Source organism: Erpetoichthys calabaricus, chromosome 12, assembly GCF_900747795.2.
Source record: "Erpetoichthys calabaricus chromosome 12, fErpCal1.3, whole genome shotgun sequence".
Classification (NCBI taxonomy): domain Eukaryota; kingdom Metazoa; phylum Chordata; class Cladistia; order Polypteriformes; family Polypteridae; genus Erpetoichthys; species Erpetoichthys calabaricus.
This window is the reverse complement of record NC_041405.2, coordinates 13,701,143-13,728,414: the sequence shown is the minus strand read 5'-3', so window position 1 is coordinate 13,728,414 and position 27,272 is coordinate 13,701,143. Positions and strand designations below refer to the sequence as shown.

Below are 27,272 nucleotides of genomic sequence, written 5' to 3'. Positions count from 1 at the left end.
AATCATATCTGCGGTACTAGCAAGAAAGAACTTGAAGTGACTGGTGGTCAGGGGAAATCACACAGGGGATGTGAACAGTGAAATCACAAGTTAGGCTACCACTCAGTGTAGTTAGCGGCAGGGGCATTTTCTGGCTAATCAGTTCTTGTGTGCCAGGCTAACACATTACATCTGGAAGGGATGTCACCAGCTTCAAAAAAAATAAAATAATGTTTAACCAATGAGCTGAAAACTCAGTTTACAGCAGGGGTGTCCATCTCTGGTCCTGGTGGGCCGCAGTGGCTGCAGGTTTTCATTCTAACCCTTTTCCTAATCAGCGAGCAGTTTTCACTGCTAATTAACTCCTTTACTCTTCATTTTAATAGCCTTGTTTTTAAGGAATTGATTCGTTGCTTCATTAAATGACAGCCAAACAGAAATGAGATGACAAATGACCAGCTAAATTGGGGCTTCAAAATCCAACCAGTTTCTTAATGAGAAGCCCATTCTTGCTGTTAATTAAAGCCATTATTGAATATCGTGACTTGTTCCTGCTCTTATTCTGCCACAGCAGACTGTTGATTTTCTGTTTCAACCGTCAAGATGTTTTGGTGACCTGAGCAGACCAACATGGCCGAGACCGTCACCTTTTTTTTAATTTTCAGGTTGTGTTGTGTCTCGTTATTGTTTGGCTGCTCATTAAGGAAAACGAAACAACTATGGGGTCTGAGTCACGTCAATTAAAACGAAGGCAAATCAAGTTAACCAGCAGCAAAAATGGGTCACTAATTAAGAAGATGGTTAGAATGAAAACCTGCAGCCACTGTGGCCCACCAGGACTGGAGTTGGACACCCCCTGGTTTATAGTCTTTGGCCTAGTATGTGCTCTGAAATGGGAGTCCTAGCCTTTTTGCGAAATACGATCTTTCTTCATGTGTTCATAAACTCTCTGACTCCTGTTCAAAAACATGTTCAAGTTACTTGATTTTGTTTACTTCAATCACACAATACCAAAGGTAATATTTCACAAAGAGTGACGGTACAACTGCAGACCTGTTAATGAACTACCTGTGTGTAGGCTGCAAGCTGAAGTTTGTTTATCCGCAATGTCATGTCTCGTAGGAGCAGCAGCAAAGCTGGACAGATGACCTCCCTGTATGTCGGTTATGTGGTGTGGGCACGGCCACCAACTGCACGTATGGGCCAGATGGAAAGGGAGTAGAGGAGCATGCCAATGAAGACGGGTATCTTCGCTTCCGGTAAGAGCTTTTCATCGGGTCTTTTTTTTTTTAAAGCTTTCTATGTCAGTGGAGATACAATACATAGTGTTCTCTCTGTCACTTTTCTTTCCAAGGGGTGACAATGGCTGCTTTCTGTATGGTGTTTTCAATGGACATGAAGGGAACCGTGTAGCCAACTTTGTCTCGCAGCGTTTGGCAGCAGAATTGCTGCTTGGCCAGCTGAGCTCCAGCCATACAGATGCTGACGTCCGCAAAGTCCTGCTCCAGGTAAATAAGCCAAAATAAAGGTGTTCATTTTGATTTAACTGTCAAAATTAAAGCGCTGAGGCTGAAGTACTTATCTGGAAAGTTCCTAATGCTGCTTCCCAGTGGACTTGCCCAGGGTGAAGCTTGGGGTATGCAGCAGTTTCCCATGGTTAGATTTTTGCCTGACTTTCATGTATTTATTTATTTATTAGTAAATATGGTTGTTTATTTATGTTCCTATTTATTTATTCTTTCCCTTAGGCATTTGATGTTGTAGAAAGGAGCTTTTTCGAGTCAATTGATGATGCTCTGGCTGAAAGGGCTAATTTGCTGTCTCAGCTTCCCGAGGTAGGTGACCTTGGTTTTAATTTGCTGTAGTTCCTGACTAATTTGCTTTAATAGACCCTCCATCCTTAATCAATTTTCATTGTGTTTATCTTGATTTTAATTTGAAGAAAGGGCAAGGTTGCATAGACAATATAGTACAGGGGTGGCCATCTCCGATCCTGGAGAGCCATGGTGGCTGCAGGTTTTTGTTCCAACCCATTTGCTTAATTCGAAGCCAATCCTCACCAATAACAGATCTTATTTAATTTCGTGACTAGGTGGTTTCGCCCCCTGCTCGCTTTGCTCGCCAGCCCGCCGGCCCCGCGCTACACTCCAGCTACTTCACGTCTCTGCTGCTCGCGTATGTGGGTTTCACTTTCACCAAACAACAAATCTTTTACTTCTCATCAATACACCTCTTCATTGGGGAGAAACTCTACTTTTCCCTGATGGCAACATGAATTAGACCAGGGGTCGCCAAGTCCGGTCCTGGAGGACCACCGTGGCTACAGGTTTTCATTCTAACCCTTTTTTTAATGAGTGCCCTGTTTGTGCTGCTAGCTAATTTATTGCAGATTCATTTTAATTGAATTGCTTTTACAGTAATCCCTCACTTATCGCGGGAGATAGGTTCCAAGGCCGACCGCGATAACTGAATTTCCGCGAAGTAGGGACACTATATTTATTTAATTATTTAACGTGTATTTGGACGTTTTTAAACCCTCCCTGTATTGTTTACAACCCACCATTTACTCTATTAAAAACAGGGACAACTGCTAAGCAATATGAAATCGGTAGATAAGTTTACACTTACTGTATAGCGAAGTACACGTAAAGCAGATTCCATCCAGACTACTGCCTTATCACGTCCACTTGCAACTCGTTTTGCACCCTGGTTAAAGGACACTGCGGCCGTAGATCTTATATGCTTTTCCTCCTTTTTAAATAAAGAGAATCGATGTCCTGCAGCGGTGTAGCTGTTCCCTTCCTTCAACATATCCAAAACTTTTACCTTTTCTGCAATCATTTGCATCTTCTGTTGGTGCTTGGACACGGCCCCTGAAGCATTAGCACGTTAATGATGAATGAGTGAGATGAGACTTCCTGGTTAATGCAACACTCCGTCGCTGAGCCAATCAGCAGCACACAGGAACTTAACTGTGTGCTCTGATTGGGTAGCTTCTCAGCCATCCGCCAATAGCATCTCTTGTATGAAATCAACTGGGCAAACCAACTGAGGAAGCAAGTAAAAAGACCCATTGTTCGCAGAAACCCGCGAAGCAGCGAAAAATCCGCGTTATGTATTTAGATATGCTTACATATAAAATCCGCGTAGTCGTGAATCCGCGAAAAGTGAACCGCGAAGTAGCGAGGGATTACTGTATACGATTTGCTCTCCTGAATTTCTTCATCCTTCCTCTGAATTGCTTCATTTCTTTCCTTAAATGGCACCCAAATAGAAATGAAATTTGAAGTGAGGGAGCCAACAGAAGACCAACTAAGTCAGGGCCTCAAACTCCAACCAATTTCACTCCAACCAGCTGCTTAATGAGGTTCCAATTCTTGTCGTTAATTAAACCCGTTCTTTAATTTCGTGGCTTGTTGCTGCTCTCGTGGTGCATTAACAGACATTTCTGAAATTGTTATATTTTTCTTCTTTTCTAAAAGCACTGTTTTGGGGACCTGAGCAGACCAACATTTCTGAGACCTTCATCGTTCTTTATTTTCAGATATTGTATGATGGACACCAGTTGTTTTGGCTCATTTTATATCTCATTATTGTTTGCCTGGTAATTATGGGAAAATAAACAATTAAGGGGTCTGAGTCTTCAAGAGCAAGTTAATTAAAATTAGTTCAAAAGAAGTTAATTAAGAAAAAGGTTGGAATGAAAACCTGCAGCCACGGTGGTCCTCTAGGACTGGAGTTGTCGACCCTTGAATTAGATGATCTACAAGTCTCTGACTTAAAGTTTAAAGCCAAACAATATCTACATACAGTACTTCTGTCATATCACCTATGCCCTGTGACACTAGAGGGCGCTGTCGCCCCTCAAACCCACCAGACAAACATCCAAGACACCAAGTAAAAGCTCTAGAAATATTTTAATTTCTTCTTTCTTTGATATTGTGCCACAGTGCACCACAATCACCCCAATGAACAATAAATCAATAATCAGAACACTCCAATTCTCCTCCCAGCAGCTCCGTCACACTCCCTCCCAACTCCGGCTTCGCTTGATGGGTCTGGAACGGTCCTTTATATATTCCTTGACCCAGAAGTGCTCCTTCTCTTCTTCCGGGTCCTCGTGACTCCGAAGTACTTCTGGGTTGTAGGAAAAGTAGGAGTCCCCAGGTCCTTTATGAGCTCCCCCTGGTGGCACCCACGGCACCCAACAGGGCTGAGATAACTGACTCCATGTCCCAGGATGCCCTGAGGGAATCCAGGGCACATCTACCATCCAGGGAAGCTGCCACCTAGCATCCTGGAGAAGGCAGTGTCCTGAAAAGGCTGCCTTCCTCCACTCTTCCAGTTCAGGGACTTCCCAGCTGGATTGAGCTGCCTTCCGTCTATCACAGTCCATATATTCGATCTCTTTTTGCTTTTACCTTTTCATCAATATCGCATTGAATTTTGATTCTATGTTTGGAATTACATTGTGACAATGCAACGTATAACTGCCCGTGAGTGAATATCGTTTCTTTCTCTCTACACGAACTGTGTCTGACAATAGCATTTACACAACTGAGAAATGATTGAACCGTGTGCGTGGTTTGAATGTTTTAGATGTGGGCAGGACTTTTCCAAATCTCTTTGCATAAAATCTTGTCTCGCAGGGCTTGAAATTTTCTCTCGCGGGATTTCACTTTCACCAAACAATCAATCTTTTAATTCTCGCAGATACGCCTCTTCATTGGGAAGAAACACTACATTTCCCCGATGGCAACACGAATCAGATGATCTACAATTCTCAGACTTAATGTTTAAATCCAAACAATATATTCAATCTCTTTTCGCTGTTCCATTATTTCACCGAGTAATAATTTCTGTTTGTTTGTGCTAATGCGATCTTTCGATTTTTAGTACTTTCATTATCTCTAACCTGCTCTGCATGTGTATCGCGCCATCGTTTTTGAATTCTTTACAACGTTCTACTTTGTCGTCTACTGTTTGTCTTTTATTTCCGGCCCTGGGCGTGGTTAAATCTCTTGTCTCTTGAAAATATCTCTCTGAAAAAGTCACGTCTCGTCCCAGGATAAAATGTCTCGTCTCGTCCCAGGATTTTTTTATATAATAGAGAGACTTGTTAGTGTTTTAACTCTACTGTGTCAGTTCATTCTTAAGTCATAGATTTTTTTTCCTTTCTAATGATATATTAATCCTCCAAGTGATTTGAAGCCTAAAACAGAAGAATACTTTTCAGTTCTTCACTTTCTCTTCAGTTTCCTTCTAAATACTTAATTGAACCAAAGAGTGAATGGTGAATACACACGGGTGGAAATGGAGACAAGTTGAATGTAGAATTGCTGGTTCCTTTGTCATTTGCATCTTCTTGCTAATAAGGAGCATTTAAACAATGAATTTAACTCTCTAAGACTAAAAATAAGCAATTAAGAGTTTAAAATCTTAGCAAGCGTGGTAACTAAAATGAACCAGAAAAATGTCACTTGAGCAATAAGTGTTTCATGAGCAATGACTGATTTCTTATGAAGTAATTGGGTTGAAATACAAATGTAAAGCCACTGTGGCCCTCCGGGACCAACATTGCTCATACCTGATTTAAAGGGTCTAAGTCTTAAATAGCAAATAAATTAAATGAAGTTAATTAGTATCAAAAACTAGTCACTAATTAAGAAAATAGTTAGAATGTAAACCTGCAGTCACTCTGACTTTCCAGGATTGGTAGTTGGCCAGCCCTGGTATAGTCCATATCGAAAAATATTTCAGCCCCACCATTGTTTTCCACAGAGCAGATTACTTAATCTACCCAATTCTATTATGTGAATGTATAAATAAATTAGTTGGAGGGTTTTTTCCATGCAGGAAAATAATTACAAATATATTTTTTCAGGCGTTGGGCCTTTCCAAATTCCAAAATGTCTAACGGCAACGACAGCCATGTTAATAGTGATATCGATGGATGGTTTGACACACTGGTTAGCGTTCTGGCCTCACAGCTCTTGGGGATCCTGTTTCAGTTCCCAGCTCAGTCACTTTGTATGTGGAGTTTTCATACTCTCCCTGTGTCTTATGATTTTTCTTTGTGTTCTTTTATTTTCCCATAGACCTGCGTGCTAGGTACAGTATACTGGCATTTTAAAACAAGCCCTGGTATGTTTGATTGTGGAGTTTGTCTTCTCCGTGTACCCTGCAATAGACTGACTTCCTTTTAGGATTGCTTTTTTCATCTGCTATATGCCCATAGTTGTCAGGATGGTGCTGTCTCTCCATATCCCCGAAAGAGTAAAAGGCAGCCTTAGAATATAAATAAATGCATAGAGTTATCATTCATTTGTTATTCTCCTGGATGGCACAATGGTGTAGGGCTTCATTTTGCTGCATGGATCTAGCATCATGAGTTTAAATCCTGCACCCCATTGTTTTCTGTGCAGGTTAAACATTTCCCCAATGTCTGCTTAGGTACACCCCCACCCCCCATATCCCAAAAATGTGCGGATTGTAGTTGATTGATGATTCCAAACCAATCTTATGTGAGGTGGTCCTGCAATAGACTGCCTCTCAATCTTCAGCCCTCTGTGACACACAGCTGGATTAACTGGATTTATGAATGTCATGTTATTTTTTTTCCTACTGCATATGCTCAGCGAAATGGCCTATCTATTATTGCTTGTGATTTATATTTATATCTTTGGATATACAGTGGGTATAGAAAAGAATCCCCCCCTTCAAAATATTCCCATTTTTTTTTTGCTTTACAGCCTTAAATGGAAACACACACAAAAAATATTTCTTCCCAGCTTTACTTACTCAATGCAATCGATAACATCCAAGTGAAAGATATCACAGCTACAGTTCAGAAAAATGATAAAAAATCAAAAACAAGACCTGCTGAGATTAATAAAGGAAACCCCCCAATGTCAGTGTCATTTTGTTGACCCACCTTTTGCTTTAATGACAGAGAAGTATCCCAAGAGACTCAAGGCTATCAGCTTTGCACATCTAGATTGAGCCCACTCAATATTTGCCCCCCACTCTTCTTTACAGAACTGTTCAAGTTCAGTCAAATTGGATGGTGAGCGTTGGTGGTCTGCTATCTTCAGGTCTTTCCATAGATTTTCTATGTAGTTTAGGTCTGGGCTCTGACTGGCCACACAAGGACATTCAATTTTTTTTCTCCTTCAGCCACTGTGTGGTCAATTTTGCTGTGTGCTTCAGGTTGTTGTCATGTTGAAAGGTGAACATTCTGCCCATCTTCAATTTTCTGGCAGGTTTTCCTCAAGAATTTTTCGGTATTTTGCCCCATCCATTTTTCCTTCTACCCTAATGAGAGCCCCAGGCCCCCCACAACAGGATGCTGCCACCTCCATGCTTTACTGTAGGTATGGTGCGTTATGGATGGTGAGCTGCATTGGTGGACCGTTTGGTATTGAGGCCAAATAGTTTGATTTGGGTCTCATCTGACCCTAAGACCCTTTTCCACTTGGCATCAGAATCTTCAAGGTGCATTCTGGCAAAATTCAAACAAGCCTTAATTTGGCCTTTCTTGAGAAGGGGCTTTTTTCTTGCGACCCTCCCGAACAAGTCCACAATTGTGGAGCGCTTGTGAAATTGTTGTCACCTGCACACAATGACCACTCTTTGCCATACAATCCTGTAACTCCTTCAAAGTGGCCATTGACCTGTTGGTAGCCTCTCTTACCAGTTTCCTCCTTGCTGTTCCATCCAGTTTGGAGGGATGGCCGGATCCAGAGAGGGTCCTAGTAGTACCAAACACTTGCCACTTCTCTATGGTGGACTTTGCTGTGCTCCTTGGGATTGATAAAGTCTTTGAGATGTTTTGGTCTCCATCTCCTGCCTTATGTCTGTCCACAACTCTACCCCTGAGTTCTTTTGAAAGTGGCCTGCTACCCATAGTCAGTTGTTTGCTGTCAGTTGCACTACCAAGCAAAGGAATGAATGCTCCAGGAACGGCTTCACTAATCACACGGATTACAACTGATCACAGGTGGAAGGAAGCCAGTAACTGCAATGGGAATGGTGGGCACTTACACTTGATTGAGTTTGGGGGGGGGGGGTCATTTATTAATCTCAGGATTTCTTGTTTTTTATTTTATAAAATTCTTCTGAACTGTAGCTGTGATATTTTTCACTTGGATGTTATAGATTGCATTGAGTAAGTAAATCTGGAAAAAATATCAGTTTGTGTGTTTTCATTTAAGGCTGTAAAGCAAAATAAATAGGAATATTTTGAAGGGGGGGGGGGGGATTCCTTTCTATACCCACTGTAAGTGTTGCATAGATAGATAAACAGACAGACAGACAGTCAGTTCTCTGTTTGTTCCAATGGACAAATTTAGCTTTTTAAAGAAGCTCAAGATAAAAATACATGTAGTTTTGTTCCTTATTTTACATTTAACCCTCTTTCTTGCATTTTGTTTATGCTTGTACAAAAAATGCTCACAGCTCAGCAAGCTTTCACTTCTCACTTTTGAGAAGTAAATGTGCACTCTGTCTAAGTTTTTTCCCTTTTTTTTTGGTGTGGTCATCTGTGCCTCAGGGTGTACCTCTTCACCAGCTCCCACCACAGTATCAAAAGACCGCAGAGGGGATCAGCATTCTTGAGCGTGAGATTTCAGGAGGTGCCACAGCAATGGTGGCTCTCATACTGAACAACAAGCTCTACATTGCCAATGTGGGTACGTAACTCTTCCAAAACTGGTAATGTATCATCATTTAGTAAAGAATGAATCTTGGAGGGAAATGAAAAGGCTTTGTTTAAATAATAACATCTGGAAACTTTTAGGCATATTTAACCATGGTCTTTCCAATTTATGATCACTTGAAACAGTAATTTATTGTACATATTTAAAAATTAATTATATGAAAAATAATACTTTCAGGTTTTTGTACTCATGTTGTTTCATGCTTTTCATGAAAATAGTGAAATCAACAGTCCTGGAGTCTGGCGAGGTAAAAAATAGTCCTAAATTTCTCAGTTGCACTTCTAGTAATTTAATGATATCCAGTTTGGATTCCACAGTATGCTGGTGGAGGCTACAGCATCAGTCCTTGCACTGCTGGAAGTCACACAAGTTTTTTTAGCTTCACTGGTAGGAGTCAGCAAATAGACACATTCAAATATGATAGATAGATAGATAGATAGATAGATAGATAGATAGATAGATAGATAGATAGATAGATAGATAGATAGATAGATAGATAGATAGATAGATAGATAGATAGATAGATAGATAGATAGATAGATAGATAGATGCTTTATTTATCCCCAAGGGGACATTTATATATATATATATATGATATACAAGTATTTAAATAGCTGTAAAATGTAGTGATTGAGCTTACAACTTACTGAAGATGTTGTTTTAAAATGTTGCCTCCGACTCTTACAGTCCACTAGGTTGATATGAGACGACTATTTCCTCAAACCTCCTGGAAGTGCGAGTCAAGAATTCAACACCTGCACAGACAATTTCCAAAGCTAATGATTCTACCATTTTCATGAAGTTCATACTAATGGCACTGCAATAAAAATAAATTAAAGAATCTGCAAAAAGTTGAAAAGCAAATGCAACAGTGCTTTCATTTAAACTTCCATTGACAAATGGAGTCTTTGTCCATATAACTGGTTTTCTACCCTAATTAAGTAAGGAGCTTGTTTAATGTTGCTTTTTAATTAAAACATTGTTGCTGTTTGATTTTTTTTTGAAGAAGAAGAAGACCCCTACTTTTAATTTTTCTGATTTTAAGACTTTTTAAATAAAATTTCTGTAAATCTATTCACATATGAAACATGGGCACAAGTGTGGTTGGGATAAGTTGACATCACAAACAAAATACCACTTTCTTATCCTGAAGCTCTCCATTGCAATGGAAATCTGCATCATGTATCATGCTCCACTTGTGTGTTATGTGACAGCATCCTTCTTTTTACATCTGTATAACCTGTGGCTTTAAAGAAATAGAATAACATGTCGTAAAAGCAAAGTGTAAAATCGATTGGTCAGAGATCCTAGAGGATACATTAAATATGAACACATGTTGGATTATTACTCCTAAGATGCTTTAGAAAATACACTTTAAATTATTCTCATGTATTTCTATAATCTTCTTATATAATACGCTACCGTGGCTGTCCGTTTGTCTGTTCAGGATTTCAAATCACCTGTAGCTTGCAAACCGTTTGACCTTCTTCTTCTTTCGGCTGCTCCTGTTAGGGTTCGCCACAGCGGTTCATCTTCCATATGTTTCTGTCCTCGTCTTCTTTTGCTGTTACCCCATCACCTGTATGTCCTCTCTCACCACATCCATAAACCTTCTCTTATGCCTTCCTCTTTTCCTCTTCCCTGGCAGCTCTATCCTTAGCATCCTTCTCCCAATATCCCCAGCATCTCTCCTCTGCACATGTCCAAACCAAAGCAGTCTCACCTCCTTGACTTTGTCTCCCAACCGACCAACCTGAGCTGACCCTCTAATGTACTCATTTCTATTGACCTGAAATTTGGTTCACATTTACTACGTGTCATCTACTGTCCGCTTTCGGGGTGATGATTTTTATTACTCTTTTTATTTTATTTTATTGTAGAATTAATTCTTGGTAGTGGGCAGCAGGGTGGGCATACAGGCGCCGTTCTCATTCCTACCACCTTTGCCGTCACTTCCTCTACCTCTTCATATCATAAATCATTCTTGAGGCAGATTGAACGCTCAAGTGCCAACTTAAATGAAAAATTAAGAAAAACGTACTAAGTAATTGCAACACAAACACTGATTTAATCAGTTTTAACGTGAAAAGATGCTGACAGACGGAAGAAGAGAAGCAGCGGGCCGCTAGGGTGGAGAAAAGAAGAACTGCTCAGGAAACAGCAAGCACATCAACCTCTGAGCACACGAATGCCAAATGTACAGAGAAAGAGGATGAAAACTATAAGTCAAGTGCATTCACTGCACATTATCGTGCAGTCCACCGTTACTGGTGCTATATAATTGATAAAAGCGTGAGACCTGTCACACATATTCATGTCATCAGTTTTCATGGAAAACGTGTTAATTGCATCTTCTCTTTTATATATTTATCACCATTTATATTCCCTGTTTTTGTTTTTATCTCTCAGGAACAAACAGAGCCCTGCTCTGCAAGTCATCAAGTGATGGGCAAAACCAGGTGATCCAGATTGGGATGGGACACACAACAGAAAACGAGGATGAGCTCTTCCGTTTGGCCCAGCTTGGTAAGTAATGGCACCTTTTTTTGGCTTTAGGCCTGGCTTTAAACATAGCTGTAGACTACTTAAAGCTTGAAAACACATCCCTCTCTGATTTTGTGTTTTATAAAAATAAACTATTTATATTGTCATGGGATAATTATTTAGATTACATTTGATTAAATAAACTTTATTTATTAGTTTTAAACAATTTACCTTATCTTACCTTACCAAGAACTGTATGTTGTACCAAAATAATATAAGAAATTACTTTAATAGAAGCTAGTCAGCAGTAGTTTGAGATATTATTATATACAGTTATAAGTGACATAATTTTCTTTTATAAGTAGCAGGAGACTGAGTTTTATTAGACAATAACAGTTGTTTATTGTTTGCTGGTGGTTTATCTAGATCAATGGTTCCTAACCTTTTTTTGGCCGTGCCCCACCTAAGCCTCTCTAAAATCATGATGTCCCCCACTGTAACATATACCTTATTCTTGTTATCACCTATTCAAAAAGTGAACTCCTACTCACGTGGAGGAAGCCCATAATGTCATTAATTTGGTCTAAACAAGCTTCCAAAAAACATGGAAATAAAAGAGGGAAAGGATAGTTGAAGTACTGACAAAGAAATCACTAAGAAATTGTTAAAAAAAATATAATATGAAGTAATATGAAAATACAGCAAATACAGTTTTGAAAACATATAATAAGAGACGTGATATTCCTAAGAATAAAATCACTTTAATTACAGCTTTTTCTGTAATATTTTGATCATTTTATATTTTTGTTATATTGCAAAACTTTAGAATCATTGTTACAGTTCATATTATTTTAATGGTAAAAACGATTTCTAAGTAGAAAAACCCAAGCCAGTTGTAAAATCATAAATTAAAGGGTTCTTCACCATCCCTTCTATGTTTATATAAATATATATAAATATAAAATAATATAATATATAATATAATATATAAATATATATATATCCACTGACAGATTGAGGAGATCGTTCCTCCCCCAAACTATGCGACTGTTTAATTCCATCCGGGGGGGTAAACGTTAACATTTAACATTATACATAGAGTTATTGTCTGTTTTTCACCTGCATTATTATCATTCTTTAATATTATTTATTGTATCAGTATGCTGCTGCTGAAGAATGTGAATTTCCCATTGGGATTAATAAAGTATCTATCTATCTATCTATCTAAACGTCTCTATAAAAAATAAAAATTATTTATTTTTTATCATTTTTAAATTTTATAAATCGTTTAACGTACCTAAATTCTCAAATTGCTCCCCTAAAAAATGAAATTGCCCCCAAATCACCGATGTAGATTGTCCTGCCTAAAATTGAATTAGGGTTACATTTTTGCATGTTTGTGGGTGAAGGCTGAATTAGAGATTGTTTTTTTTCTCTTTGACACTGAAGAAAATTTTAAGTTTAGCAGGCATCCAGATATACAGTAACGGAGAAGAAAAAACTTTCTCTAGAAATAGAATTTGTGTCAAGTAGTTTGTAATGGCCGACCCCTTTTACCCAGCCGGCAGCTACACTCCCAAGACCTGTGGCTTGGATAATTGACTGAGAAATAATCTAACTATCAAGCCGTACTTCTTACCAATTAAACTTTTCCCCCACAATCGACGGTGAAAAGATAAGTACACAAAACAGGATGTAAAATTTAAACGGATTATATGTATTAAGTAAAATGACATGCAAAAAATAGAAACATATAAATATAAATATCCCTCCACCCCAGCAATAACAAGACACCACCAAATATATATATATACAACAAAAACCCTCCCTTGTCCCTGTAACAAATAAACACACAACACGAATAACAACAATGACTGATAAACTGAAAATGAATGAGAACGTGAGTCCGGTAATAAAGAAACTGTCCTGAAAGCGGTTGACTGAATTAGTGAAATTGCGTTGTTTGATTCTCCCCGGAAAAAATGGAACAGCCTCACCGTGAATCCTCGTGTGTGTGGTGGATGATTAAGTCCTACCCCGGGGTCTCTAGTGGTGAGGTCCTTGAAGTAAATCCGGCTGATGGAAAAACAAACTGGATGGATAAGCGCGATATGGAAAACAACAGGCACAGTGTGGTCATGATTGTGAAAAAAAAATCTCCTTCTCTCCTCTCCCCTTCCTTCTCCTCCTGCTGGCTTAAATAATCCTGTGACGGCTGTGATTGATTAATTGTAAACAGGTGTTTTCCAGGTTTGTGGCTGTGGTCTCCTTCCATCATCCGTCCCCGCATTAACTGATACACAAACAGTAAACGGGACAATAAAACGAGACGCACTCAGAACTGACATTTAACACTAACTATGTGGCCCCGCTGCAAGTTGTTATAGCTGTGAATAAAATGGTGGCAATAAAAGGAGTTCTATATTGAGCTGACATGGCAATGCTGTGAACCTCAGTTTAGGTTTGAGGTTCAGAGCCACCAGACAAATAAACATACGTTATTGTTGCCTTTTCAGTTTTCATTTATCTATTACTGCTGTTACATGCTAATCAAATACAAATGCAGACAATTCCATTGAACACTTTAGCTCCTATCATCCTCTGCACATGTAAAATGCAATGCAAAAATCGCAGTGGTCCGTGATTGTGCTATATAATGGAGCATTTATCATAGTTTTATTGGCATTCGAGTTACCGAAAAATGTTACAAGATAATTTTGCTGTATCTGTTTCTGTGTACAAAATACAAGTCCCTCTGGGTCAGGCTGTACAAAAACATTCTGTCAGCATTCTAAATCTGCAACTAAGCCCACTCTAAAAGAGTCAGTTTACTGATATAGCTTTGGGGACTCTATCATAGAATATCATGTGAACTAGCCGACACCCGCCGTAAGAATAGGAACGGAAAACGGTGAGAAAAGAATCAGAAATCAAGAAGAAATAAATACTTCTTGAAAGACGCAGTTGTGAATAGGTGTTTTGGTGGAGACGACAGATAATGAGTCGAAAGATCTAACCCTAGACAAAGCCACGTACAACTGACCGCGGCTGAAGACTGTTTGTTCTAGATTAACACAAATCTTTGCAAATGTTTGTCCTTGGGACTTGTTGATAGTCATGGAGAAGGCGAGTCTGAGTGGGAATTGTGTGCGTTTAAATGTAAAAGGGAGGTTGGTGTCGGAAGGAAGGAGAGAGATTCTGGGAATGAAGATTGTTTAAGAATTTTGGATAGCGATCAGTTTGCACTCAATAATACTTGTATGTATTCGTGTAACGATGAGTCTTGTTCCGTTGCAAATACCTTTTGATGGCATAATATTTCGGAGGAGCATAACTACAGCTCCCATCTTCAGATGAAGGATATGGGGAGGCATGCCAGTTGGTGTGAGGGTGTTTAAAAACTCCTGTGGGTATGTTAGTTGATCATTAGGATCATCACTGACTACTGTATCTACACTCTTGAAGGTCACTTTTTCACCCTGTATAAGATCAAGAAGTTTGTTTGTTGATATGTAGAGAATCGTCGTTTGTGACGCCCAGTATTGCTCTTGCAGCAATTTCTTTTGGGAGTCACAGTCGAGAAATTAATATCACCGTAAAGTTGAGTAACTGGGTCTTGTTGTTGTGGTAAACATTGAGAAGGTAGTTCTACTGTTAGTTTTGTTGCATGTATCTTGGACTTCCTGGAAATGTGGATGGTAATATGATCATTTTGCCTACAGGTACGTTGTTATTTTCAGTGTTTGCTTGCAGTGTGTCTGATAGTCCTTTGTATTGTTCCACGCGCAGATCTTGTTGATCTAATCTGAGATAGTTGAGACGCGCGCCCTCTGTTTTAACATACACATCTACGACGTACCGTTGGAATAGTTTGTCGATGAAGTGCAAAATACTAAATGTATTCCTCATTGCTAATCTGTATGCGTAAATTTGGCATTGAGTAAGCCTTATTCGGTTGGCGGTTCTTTTATCAGGAACATGTTGTAAATCTTTGTGCCAGCCAATGTCTCTGAAAGGGAATAAAGTGGGTAAACCATAAGATGACGTTGTACAAAAACCCATCAACAGAGAAGATACTGTCGTTCATTTTATAACAAAGGCTTAGAAAACAACTGTTGCAGTATAACGAAAATAGGAAGGAGCAAAACTAATAGCAAGGAGCGAAACCAATGCAGAGTACGTTCCTGTAGCAGGCTACGGAAAAGACTCCTAGGCACACACATGGCTGAAGTGAAAGGTCACGCGGTCAGGCTAGCTATAGGGCGGTGACGTGACACCAATGGGGTCATGAGAAAGAAGCGGGGAACGTGATAGCCCGAAGGAGGAATAGGAATTGAGAAAAGCAGAGTGGGGGTGTATGGGAGGCCTCAGGCAGCGTGGGGAAGGGTTTGGAAGAGCAGGAATAGGAATCGAGAAATGCCGTATCAGCTGCATGTGGGCGGGACCGCTTTTGAAGAGGAAGCAGGACGAACCAGAAGAAAAATATATATATAAGAGATTATGCCTAGGGTAAGAATTCAATACAACAGAAAGGCATAGCCCATGTAAAATATATTGTCCAACCCCACACATCCCTTATTGTATCTCTTAAGTATTTTACCTTAATTTAGAATACAATTTTGAATGATTCAAAGTTAATGTGACATTGAATTAATCTGCTTTGACAATGCTACCTTCATAAATTATTTGTGAATCTACAAGAAAGGGTGATCCTATACTTCCTAGGTCAGGCTTCTGCCTGAAGGTAAGGTAGTCAGTAGACATGAACATTCTTTTGTTTGAAGTTACTTGTGTAAAAAAGCCTTTGGGTAATTGAAATGTCAGACACAGTACTGGTGAGGAATTGGATTGCAGAGCCTGCCACTGATAGACCTAAAGGTACCCAGTGCTCATTTGTACCTGCAAGCATGTGTCAGTTCTGATGTGTGAGGCTTTCCACTTGAGTGTATATAGTACAGATTATGTTGCATCTGCAGTAATTAGAGCTTTCCATCTAGTCTAAGGCGTTTCTTTTCTGTAATCGATTTAGAATATAGTATGACAGTAAATGACTGGGTGGCACACACTGGACCTGCTACTGACATTTACTTACTTTTATTTAGCTTCTCAACAAGCAATATCTATTATGTTCATGTCAACATGTACAAGACTTCAGTCAAGAGAGGGAAGCATAGAATATTTCAGACATTAGCTCACATTGTTTTATAAGCAGCCATATTCATGTTGCTCTCTGCACGTGTATGTTAGTTGCGTATTTGTTGATTTTATTGCTTCCAGCTTGAAGGGACAGGGGCGTACTGCTTAATTTTAACCTTGAATTTAAATGCACTTGCTTACGTGGAACAGGACTGGCATTGAATGGATTTACTGTGCTACCAGTCACTTCAGTGATTTTATAAGGAGCGAATCTTATTCTTAATCTTCAGTTGTGGTTGTAAGAGAAAAATAGTCATTGTTTAAAAATTATAGAGCTATGATTGGCTTTCAGATAGAATGAGAGTGTCTCCTTCATAAGACTCCTCTGCTAGTATTGAAGTAAAGGCTCTCAGGTTTCCTAATAAAATCACTTCATTTATATATACTGTGTGTATGTATATATATATATATATATATATATATATATATATATATATATATATATATATATATAAAAAATCCTAAGCCTAAAAGTGCCACGATTTAATGTGACATTTTTATGTTACTTTTTTTTTTTTCATGCTTTAAATCGGGCTTACTTTAAAACCTACATTTGAACTTTAATATGATGTTTTTAGATTTGCAGATTGTTATTCTATTTTTAAATTATAAACTAAAATATCAAGATCTCAAGTCCTGCGAGACGAGACTTTGTGCCAAGAGATTAAACCACGCCCGGGGCCAGAAATAAAAGACAAAGAGTAGATGACAAAGACAGCTGCTGTACAGGCCTTTAAATGTTCGAAGTGCCGCACGAGATGCAGATCACACGACATGGCAGCAGTAGCTGACTGAGCAAAGAGGAGGTAAAAAAATAAAACTGTATTTGTTTCCAATTGTATCACCGTTTAAGAGGGGGTTTCAGAGGAGCGACCGCGTCTCCTTGGGGTGCGTTCAGCCCCTTTCTTCACAACGTGAGTGACAGAAATGCAGAATGGCTGGCAAGTGAAGCGAAATGAAGGGATTGTGTTCAAAAAATGCTTTAGTTGCCTCACATTTTTATGCAATCGTTTTGTTCACCCCACTGAATTAAAGCTGAAAGTCTGCACTTCAACTGCATCTGAGTTGTTTCATTTAAAATTCATTGTGGTAATGTACAGAAGCAAAATTAGAAAAAAGTTGTCTCTGTCCAAATATTTTTGGACCTAAATGTGTATATATATATATACAGGGTGAGTCAAAATTATGTTAACACTAATGGATTATTTTTATCTCGACCATTGCCATGGCCTCCACACTCCCCTGATTTGACAGCCTGTGATTTCTGGTTATGGGGTATGGTGAAGGAGCACACGTGTATAGCAGGATAGTTTGTGATATCAGTGACCTGAAGGACAGAATATGGACTGTGTTATCATCTATTCCCCGTGAAATGTGTGTGTGGACTTTTAAATGGTACCGTTGCTCATTAATTTTTGTGTGTTGAATATGATAATTATTATAATATACTAGCTGTGTAAGCCCGTGCTGTAAAAAGCCCGGGGGTCCTAGAAACTATTGAAATCGTCAGAAAAAAAAAAACTGAAATGCAGAGATGTCATGGTAATTGAAAGGAACTACGCTGGGCATCTATAACCTAGGAGGTTTCGTTTTTCCAACGTGCTCGCTTGTGTATTAGCTGTGGGAGGAAAAGTAAAAGGGAAACCATTTTGTCACTGTGCTTGTCCCGCTTGTGTATCAGCAGCTAAGCGAATTTCTCTCTTTTCTCACCAGTTTCACTTTAGTGACGGAGTCGCTTTGTTTGAGCTTCATGCTGTAGCCTCTCACTTCGGGCCGGACAGACAGACAGACACACACACTTCCACACGTAGACATTTATATACAAGATGTGTGTGTGTGTGTATGTATGCTTACTGCAGCCGAAGTGTATATAACTAAATGGGAGAAAGTCTTTCATTTAGAAATTCAACATGGCTCAACCCAACCCACGATGAGAAATAAAGATATACTCTTGGACAAAAGCAGTAATCCTGTGAGACAGTGAAATTGCTATCCAGATTAGTTAAGAAGGAAATGCTGGATGTCCCTGTGGTGATTCTCCTCTGACTGTGCATACTGATAAAGATATCCCACCACACTCATGCTGTCAGATGGGAATTGCAGTCCCCGTATTAATGGCTGTTTTTGGAGTTGCACCCTCCAATTTTAACCATTCTTCCTAATATGCCATACAACCTCTATTTTTAGTTAGACCAATGGCAAGGCACATGCAAAATTTCATGAAAATCAGTTCAGCTGCTTTTGCATGATTAGCAAACGGAATCAGTTTACAATATATCAATACTTATACTGTATATACTGTAAGTTGAGTATCTCTAATCCGAACTGTCTGGGACTAGAAGTACAGGTAAAATTCCATTACAACGAATATCTTTACAACGAAATTTTCATTGCAATGAAGTATTTTTATGGACCCGACAGTTTCCCCATATGACCCGAGTCTATAGAAATCTCATTACTACAAAGTACATTCAGCAGATACTTTCATTACAACGTAGTACCCAAAAGACCTTGAAATGCCTGAATGAATCATCCACAGAGCAGTTAGTTCTGTGGCCGCAGCTAAGTTGTGCACAACGATCCCCAAACAGAAACACTGTCATTTTTTTTTCTTTCCTCGTACTGATTTTTTTTTTTTGCCTTTTTTGTTTCCTGCGGATTTCAGTGATACCTTTTGCTTATTGCTCGTCAACATTTGAAAAACATTCATTGGAATTGAACTCATTGTCACCCTCCTATAGAAACGGCAGACACGAAAGAACGATAACAGTTCGTATTAGAAGAAAAAAAAAACTTTACATTTTTGCAGCTCTCGATTGCTGCAAAAAAGAAAAAAGACATTGCCAGTGAATTCAGAATTTCGCTATCGCTATCGACACTATCAACTTTCTTGAAAAACCAAGCAAAAAAAGAAGAAAAATCTCGGGTTGTAAACGTATGTGACTTGCTGCATTTGAAGACATCAAAAAAGCCATCTTTATGTGGTTCAGTGATGCTCGTTCAAGAAACATTCCTATTAATGCGGCACTCATTCAAGAAAATGTCAGGTTTGTAAACTCTCTAGGGACCTCCGCCAACGGGACAACACGCCGAAGAGCGTCCCGAAGTCCAAACTCAGCGTCTGTGGTAGACTGTTTATCTGTTGCTGGGGCAACATCTGGCTCAAAGCTGTGCTAAGTCTCTCCACCAAAGCAAACAGAAAAGATATCGATGGGTGATATGCAAGGAACATTGTAAATGCAGGTAACAGGTAACTTGATCACTGATCTGCTGTGGCTGTGTATAGCAGAGTGGCAGATCACGCTACAATAAATAACTGTGCCGTTCCTGTTTCAAGCTGAATAAAGCTGGTTTTGCTAAAGTATTGAGACTCATCCTCGTGTTTTGGAGTGCAAGGCAGGGACTTATAGCGCGACCCCGATCTTTTGTGATTTGCTTCTGTGTCGCTTCACTGCAGCTGTATGAGCCTGTTGTTACCCTGCCCGGGCAACGGACAAACAAGCTTCCACAGATGTGGCAATCGCGCTTCGGGACACAAAAGAGTTCAGAAACCTCACAATATGAAGAAGAAAAGGATGATTCGGCTCCTGATTGATGACTGTGCTGCCCACAACATGCTTCCACATTTAGATAATGTTCGCGTTGAATTCCTCCTACCCAATTGCACCGCAGTGCTTAAGCCATTGGTTTTGGGCATCATTCACAACCTAAAAGTGTATTATGGCAAGGAAATGCTGAGAAAAATTCTCGTCAGCATAACTTGTAGGCAGGAGGAGATTAAAATTAACACAAAAGAAGCTATTGAAATGATTGCAAACGCCTTGACGCAAGTTAAAGAAAGCACTATAGCAACAAATACAGAATCTCATTACAACAAAATTTTCGTTACAATGAAATATTTTTTAGGTCACTGGGAGTTCGTTGTAATGGAATTTTACCTGTATTTTGGTTTTCAGATATTTTTGAATTTTGGAATATTTCCATATACATAGCCAGATTTTTCAGGCAGACATGTGATCAAGTAGGAAATGCATCCAAACCAGCTAAATGACAACTTACATGTGTAATAATTTGTAAGAGCCATTTGTTAGTTAGGTTATGTTAAATTCAAGTATTTTTTTATTTTTTTGGCCCAGACACGTAGCTATTAATGTGACTTTTTATGTCGACTCAAAATGTCCTTCATACACATTTAAGAAAAGTTTTGCTTTATTTTAAGAAATCTGTAAGTGCCACTTGATATGCATATTTCCATCCTCTTTTTTGTTTTCTGTATTTTAAATCAGAGGTATGACATGCATTGTCCTTCATAAGGCATTAAGCTGCTGATTTGTTTGTCTTTCTGAACCGAGAATCAAAGTAAACCATGTAACAAAACCAGAGGTGGTTACTACTTTTAACTGCTCAAACATAAATTGTTAAGTCCCTGGTTGACTTAAGTTCCTAACTCACCTTAAACCCCAAGGAAACTTTTAATAATCTGATACATTTCTGTGCCATTTTATCATATGGGAAGCCTTAGATGCTGCTTCTTTAAGATTCTACAAAAACTAAGACAAAGTCGGTTCACAGACAAAGTAAATGTACATGCAGTATATAGTCACGACACAGAATTGTATATAACTATCCAACTATCTTCTAAACCCGCCTGTTTAGTGTTGTCTGTAGGATGCATGGCAGGAACAATTCCTGGACAGAGCGCAAGCCCATCTTAAGGTAAACCCACGCCCATGCACACCACAGGCTAATTTAGCATCACCAATTCATCTAACCTGCATGTCTTTGAATTGTGGTAGGGAACCAGAGGACATTCACACACATCAAATGCAACAAATAGATTCGATTTTTGAGCTAGTTGGATTTATTCACATATAGACGCAGCAGTGGACAATCTTCAGAAGACGTGGGTGAAAAACTTAAAATCACCCAAATGGGCTTTGGTGAGTTTTGATGATAATGCATTGTGAAACTGCATAGAATTGCCATCTTGCCATTCATTTTGTTGACCTGTACAAAGCTGAACTGTTACAAAACCCCTTGGTGTTGGTAAGACTGTCTTGCAGACAGCCATCCAAAGGAAACATGTGCCTTTATTTCTTACTTTTTGGATTTACCGTACTTTCACAGCGTTTTATCTTTAAGTTGCACAGATGTATAGCTACGATTCCAAATCCTCCACTGCCAAACCTGATTTGATTCATCACTAGGCACTGCTGTAGTGCTGTGCCAGAGGGCACTGTATACAAGTGGCCTGTCACCTAATCTCTCCAAGGGTGACAGCCACCCCCCCCCTGTAGGTTCTGAGAAACATAGAAGGTATAAATTCACATATTCACTTTTTGCCTCTCCTTCTTTTAAAACCCAAATCTTTCCCCGATTTGGAAAATGAAAAACACTGAAGGATGCAACTTAAAAGCACAGTGTTCTTAACATGTCACGGTTTGATTTCTCCATAGTAACATGCTATGCCAAACTACTAGTTTCTCACCTTGGAAAGGATTACAGGTAACGTTTAAATGTCATCTGATCTTAGTGACATTTTGAGTACACAAATGCTTAAGTAATCTGAGCCTTAAGGATGTGTGTTATCTCATGAAATAGTAATAAGATGGCTTCCACGGAAAGTTACATTTTCGTCATAGCTAAATAGCTTGTCCATAGAATATTTGTGAGATAATTCAATCGTTCAATTGAAATTAATTAATTAATTGAAGAATATTTTCAAAGACTTGAACCTAAGGACACAAATATGATCACATTGCATAACTTACAGTCAACTGGTTTTGATCAATTAGTAATCTGTTAATTGTTTAAAAAAAGAGAGATCCTGTTTAATACACTGAAAATAATGCAAGTCCGCTTTTTTCCAGAAAATTCACTGACAAAGAATCACTCAGGATTTCAATCCTTTCTAATTTTTAAACAATTTTATTTATCTTGACTCCTCTGTCTGTTTGTTTGTCTGGGTCAAATCTTGCAACTGATTTTAAACCCACTTTTGGCGAAGCGAATTTCTTCAAATTTTGCATACGTGTTCAGTATCTGACAATACAATAATCCGTCAAAAACGATGCAGTTACATAACAAATTTCGCTGTAATTAATGGTTATGCGATTCCAATTAAAATTTCACTGTAATTAATGGTTATGCGATTCCAATTAAAATTTCACCGTAATTAATGGTTATGCAATTTCAATTAACGCACACACAACATGACGGAGAGAGAATATAGTGAGATATAGGAGCATACAAAGTGAGAGACGCATCGGATTGCCCCTACTTGCCTCTTCCATTGAGTGGAGTCGGTAAATACGTGGGCCGACTTTACTTGCTTTCTCTTTCGAAGGAGTAGCCTTGATGATCACGTTGAGGAAGTATTGACGTAAGCTTGTCGCTCTGTCATCAATATTTTTTTTTCCTTGCAACATATCGCTAATCCCATAAGAGCCTGAACAGAAAAATAGAGACCAAAATATAATTCTTTTTAGTATTCAAATAATTCGGCAAAGAAGATATATTATGTAATACTTTTAAAGAAGCTTCCCATTCATGAAAAACAATTAAAGTAAAGTCATTTGCAAAATACTCAAAGTAAAAATAAAAAAAAGTAAAAAATAAAATACATAAAAAATGTTTTTAAGTAAAATTATTTTATTTATTTTAGTAAATAATGCACTAAAAAGCAAAAAAAAAATTTCTCTATCCACAGTTTTCATGGTTATATGTGACTAAATAAAATCGTTGGACGCACATGAGTTAATTCATTCAATCAATTAATAGAATAGCTACGTTCATCATAAAATATAAAAAAAACAACAACATTGTAATTCCCCGGCATGCTAAACAAGTTTCAAAAATTGTCTGTATCAATTAATTTATGTGCATCTTTTTTGAGAACAGCTGCTGTAAATATCATAAAGTTTAAAAGACTTATTCACCAAAAATAAAATTTTTTAATATTTTTGTAGTGATGGCCAAGAAAAATTTTTAATCTCATGCTTTTCCATAGAATGGAGATATATTCTGATAGAACAGGCATCTATGGAGACCATCGCTGGACCACGACAAAAATATAAAAAACATCCCTGAAAATATCTCATGTTTCTCACATTACACACATCAAGTCATCCTTATACATTTTTTGGTCAAAATATGGTTAAACTAGCCATCCCCTGAAGCTTCGCTTGCGTATTAGTGAAACAGGACAGTGAGGAGGGCCCCGCCCAGCTCTCTACTCTTGACGTCACTCTTCCTCCTCCCCTCGGCCCACAGCCTCTGTCTCGGATTAGCGTGAATATATCACTCCTACAAGCGAACTATGATTCTTAGTGTGGTGAGAGAAGTCGCAAAATCAACCGGAATGTTCAAGCAAATTATATAAAAAAAAAAAGATCTAAATCCGTTAAGTAGTTCTCATGTTTGCTAACTAAGCGGAGTTAAGGTTACGCCCCGAGGCAGACGCATGAGTGAGGAGGGCCCGCAGCCCGATGAGTCTCCCTCGGATTTGCACTAATAAATCGGTACCGCAAGCGAACTATGATACTTAGCGCGACGAGAAAGTCGCAAAATCAATTGGAATGTTCAAGCAAATGATAGAAAAAAAACCTGATCTAAATCCGTTAAGTAGTTCTCTCGTGAAAAGTGATCAGACATACAAATGGGTCTAAAAAACTATAAGAAATTTCACGCTTGAACCACGAAATTTTTAAAACCGTTTCTTAGTGAGCACCTATGGGCCAAGGGTAACCTACATTCCAAATTTCAAGTCCCAAGTCCTCATGGTTCGGGAGATTTCGTGATGAGTGAGTCAGTGGTATTTGACTTTTATATATATAGATAAATACTTGGGGGGTGTGGGCACCCCAGGTGACGAATTTTACTTTCCACAACTGAACAAGTAGGTTTGTGTCTTCCACGGTGCAGCTGGGAGAACATCATAGTACACAGTGACAGACTTTCTCTCTCTCTTAGCCGTGCTGAATTCAAGGTTCTTTTATGCATTATGCATATAGGAATTTTTTTTATCATTAAACAAAAATGTGTCAAACAGTGTCACTTTACATTACTGAAAATCATTTTTTGAATTCTTGTTTAGTTATAAGAAAATATCAATGTGCTTGGGAGCCAGTTGTGTGCCTAGCCTTTTCCCTGTCAGACTGGAAGCTGACAATAGATGCTGTCATAAGACCAGTATTCTGGACATGCTCAAGTAGCCTCTTGCCATGATTGAGATACAGTATATTGTGATAAACCCAGGGCGTTAGTGAGCCCCAAACCCTAACACGTTCACAAAAACACAGTCCTTTATCAAAAATTTACAAAGGTTTTATTTAAATACTTTCAAAAGTATTACCAATATGCACAAAACACTGGTCTTTTTTGCTCCACATTATGTTCTCTCATCACTGAACTGCCCTCCTCCAGTCAAGTGTTGCCTCTCTACCACCCAGCTCCGACTCGCCCGAATAAGGGAGTGCGGTCCCTTTTATTACAGACCCGGGAGTACTTCCGGTGCCACGGCGATGGCCCGATGGAAGTACTTTTGGGTCACACAGAAGTCCATTATTTAAGTAGGGAGCTTGTTTCCCTGAAACGCCCTCTTGCGGCACCCCGTGACTCCAGCAGGGCTGCCCTGCCAGACTGCATTTCCCAGTATGCCCTGCTGGCTTCCCACTGGGTGGGGATATCCGGAACTGCTGCCATCTAGCGTGCTGGGGGAATAACAGTTCCCTAGTGATCTCCCTGCTTCTATAGATAGATATTGGGGCTGTCCGTACATTTCTTCCTTCCGGGTCTGCTTCCTTACCTGGCCGGGATGTCCGTCCAGCCCGTGTGGCATCTACAACATGTTAAATCCATCACTGACCATGAGTTGCAGCATATGGAGGAAAACATGAGGCCCATTTTGTAGGGGTGAGCAAATTAGTGCCTCCGAATATTTTACTATGAACACACACAAGTGATTTGTCTGTGAATCTCACTCTGTGTGTCATCAGGGAGTTTCTTGAGAAGGGTGTCAGCTGTTATGTATGGTTGGAAAATTTTGTTCATGTAGTACCAGAAAGGGTACACAGCATAAATAGACATTAGCTAAAAATGCTAGGATATTTGCAAATCAATTTGCTTGTCTTAATGGAAGTCATTTTAATATACAGTGGGGCAAAAAAGTATTTAGTCAGCCACCAATTGTGCAAGTTCTCCCACTTAAAAAGATGAGAGAGGCCTGTAATTTTCATCATAGGTATACCTCAACTATGAGAGACAAAATGAGAAAAAAAATCCAGAAAATCACATTGTCTGATTTTTGAAGAATTTATTTGAAAATTATGGTGGAAAAAAAGTATTTGGTCAATAACAAAAGTTCATCTCAATACTTTGTTATATACCCTTTGTTGGCAATGACAGAGGTCAAACGTTTCCTGTAAGTCTTCACACGGTTTTCACACACTGTTGCTGGGATTTTGGCCCATTCCTCCATGCAGATCTCCTCTAGAGCAGTGATGTTTTGGGGCTGTCGCTGAGCAACACGGACTTTCAACTCCCTCCAAAGATTTTCTATGGGGTTGAGATCTGTAGACTGGCTAGGCCATTCCAGGACCTTGAAATGCTTCTTACGAAGCCACTCCTTCGTTACCCGGGCGGTGTGTTTGGGATCATTGTCATGCTGAAAGACCCAGCCACGTTTCATCTTCAATGCCGTTGCTGATGGAAGGAGGTTTTCACTCAAAATCTGACGATACATGGCCCCATTCATTCTTTCCTTTACACGGATCAGTCGTCCTGGTCCCTTTGCAGAAAAACAGCCCCAAAGCATGATGTTTCCACCCCCATGCTTTACAGTAGGTAAGGTGTTTTTTGGATGCAACTCAGCATTCTTTCTCCTCCAAACACGACGAGTAGAGTTTTTACCAAAAAGTTCTATTTTGGTTTCATCTGACCATATGACATTCTCCCAATCCAAATGCTCTCTAGCAAACTTCAGACGGGCCTGCACATGTACTGGCTTAAGCAGGGGGACACGTCTGGCACTGCAGGATTTGAGTCCCTGGCGGCGTAGTGTGTTACTGATGGTAGCCTTTGTTACTTTGGTCCCAGCTCTCTGCAGGTCATTCACTAGGTCCCCCCGTGTGGTTCTGGGATTTTTGCTCACCGTTCTTGTGATCATTTTGACCCCACAGGGTGAGATCTTGCGTGGAGCCCCAGATCGAGGGAGATTATCAGTGGTCTTGTATGTCTTCCATTTTCTAATAATTGCTCCCACAGTTGATTTCTTCACACCAAGCTGCTTACCTATTGCAGATTCAGTCTTCCCAGCCTGGTGCAGGTCTACAGTTTTGTTTCTGGTGTCCTTTGACAGCTCTTTGGTCTTGGCCATAGTGGAGTTTGGAGTGTGACTATTTGAGGTTGTGGACAGGTGTCTTTTATATTGATAACGAGTTCAAACCAGTGCCATTAATACAGGTGACGAGTGGAGGACAGAGGAGCCTCTTACAGAAGAAGTTACAGGTCTGTGAGAGCCAGAAATCTTGCTTGTTTGTAGGTGACCAAATACCTATTTTCCACCATAATTTGCAAATAAATTCTTTAAAAATCAGACAATGTGATTTTCTGCGATTTTTTTTCTCATTTTGTTTCTCATAGTTGAGGTATACCTATGATGAAAATTACAGGCCTCTCTCATCTTTTTAAGTGGGAGAACTTGCACAATTGGTGGCTGACTAAATACTTTTTTGCCCTACTGTAGAAGCAGGCAAAAAACTGAAACCTTCGAAAAGAAAAGAAATGTACATGTATAATTTTGCAGCAACTCATACTTATACATTAAATTTTGTTTTGCTAGTTGTTCCATGTAATTATGATGTTGTGCTTAAGCAGACATAATGGTTTAAGCACGGA

The 27,272-nt window shown here is 39.2% G+C and overlaps 1 protein-coding gene across 2 annotated transcripts in view; it reads left to right on the top strand.

Moving 5' to 3' along the window:
• The window catches only part of tab1 (TGF-beta activated kinase 1/MAP3K7 binding protein 1), a 112,243-nt gene that overhangs the window by 31,984 nt on the left and 52,987 nt on the right, over positions 1–27,272 (top strand). For both annotated transcript variants that reach the window (XM_028815124.2, XM_028815123.2), the window contains exons 2-6: positions 1,102–1,238; positions 1,334–1,487; positions 1,728–1,814; positions 8,531–8,669; positions 11,106–11,222. In XM_028815124.2, the coding sequence (XP_028670957.1) occupies positions 1,102–1,238; positions 1,334–1,487; positions 1,728–1,814; positions 8,531–8,669; positions 11,106–11,222 (634 nt within the window). The remainder of the gene's footprint in view (positions 1–1,101; positions 1,239–1,333; positions 1,488–1,727; positions 1,815–8,530; positions 8,670–11,105; positions 11,223–27,272) is intronic.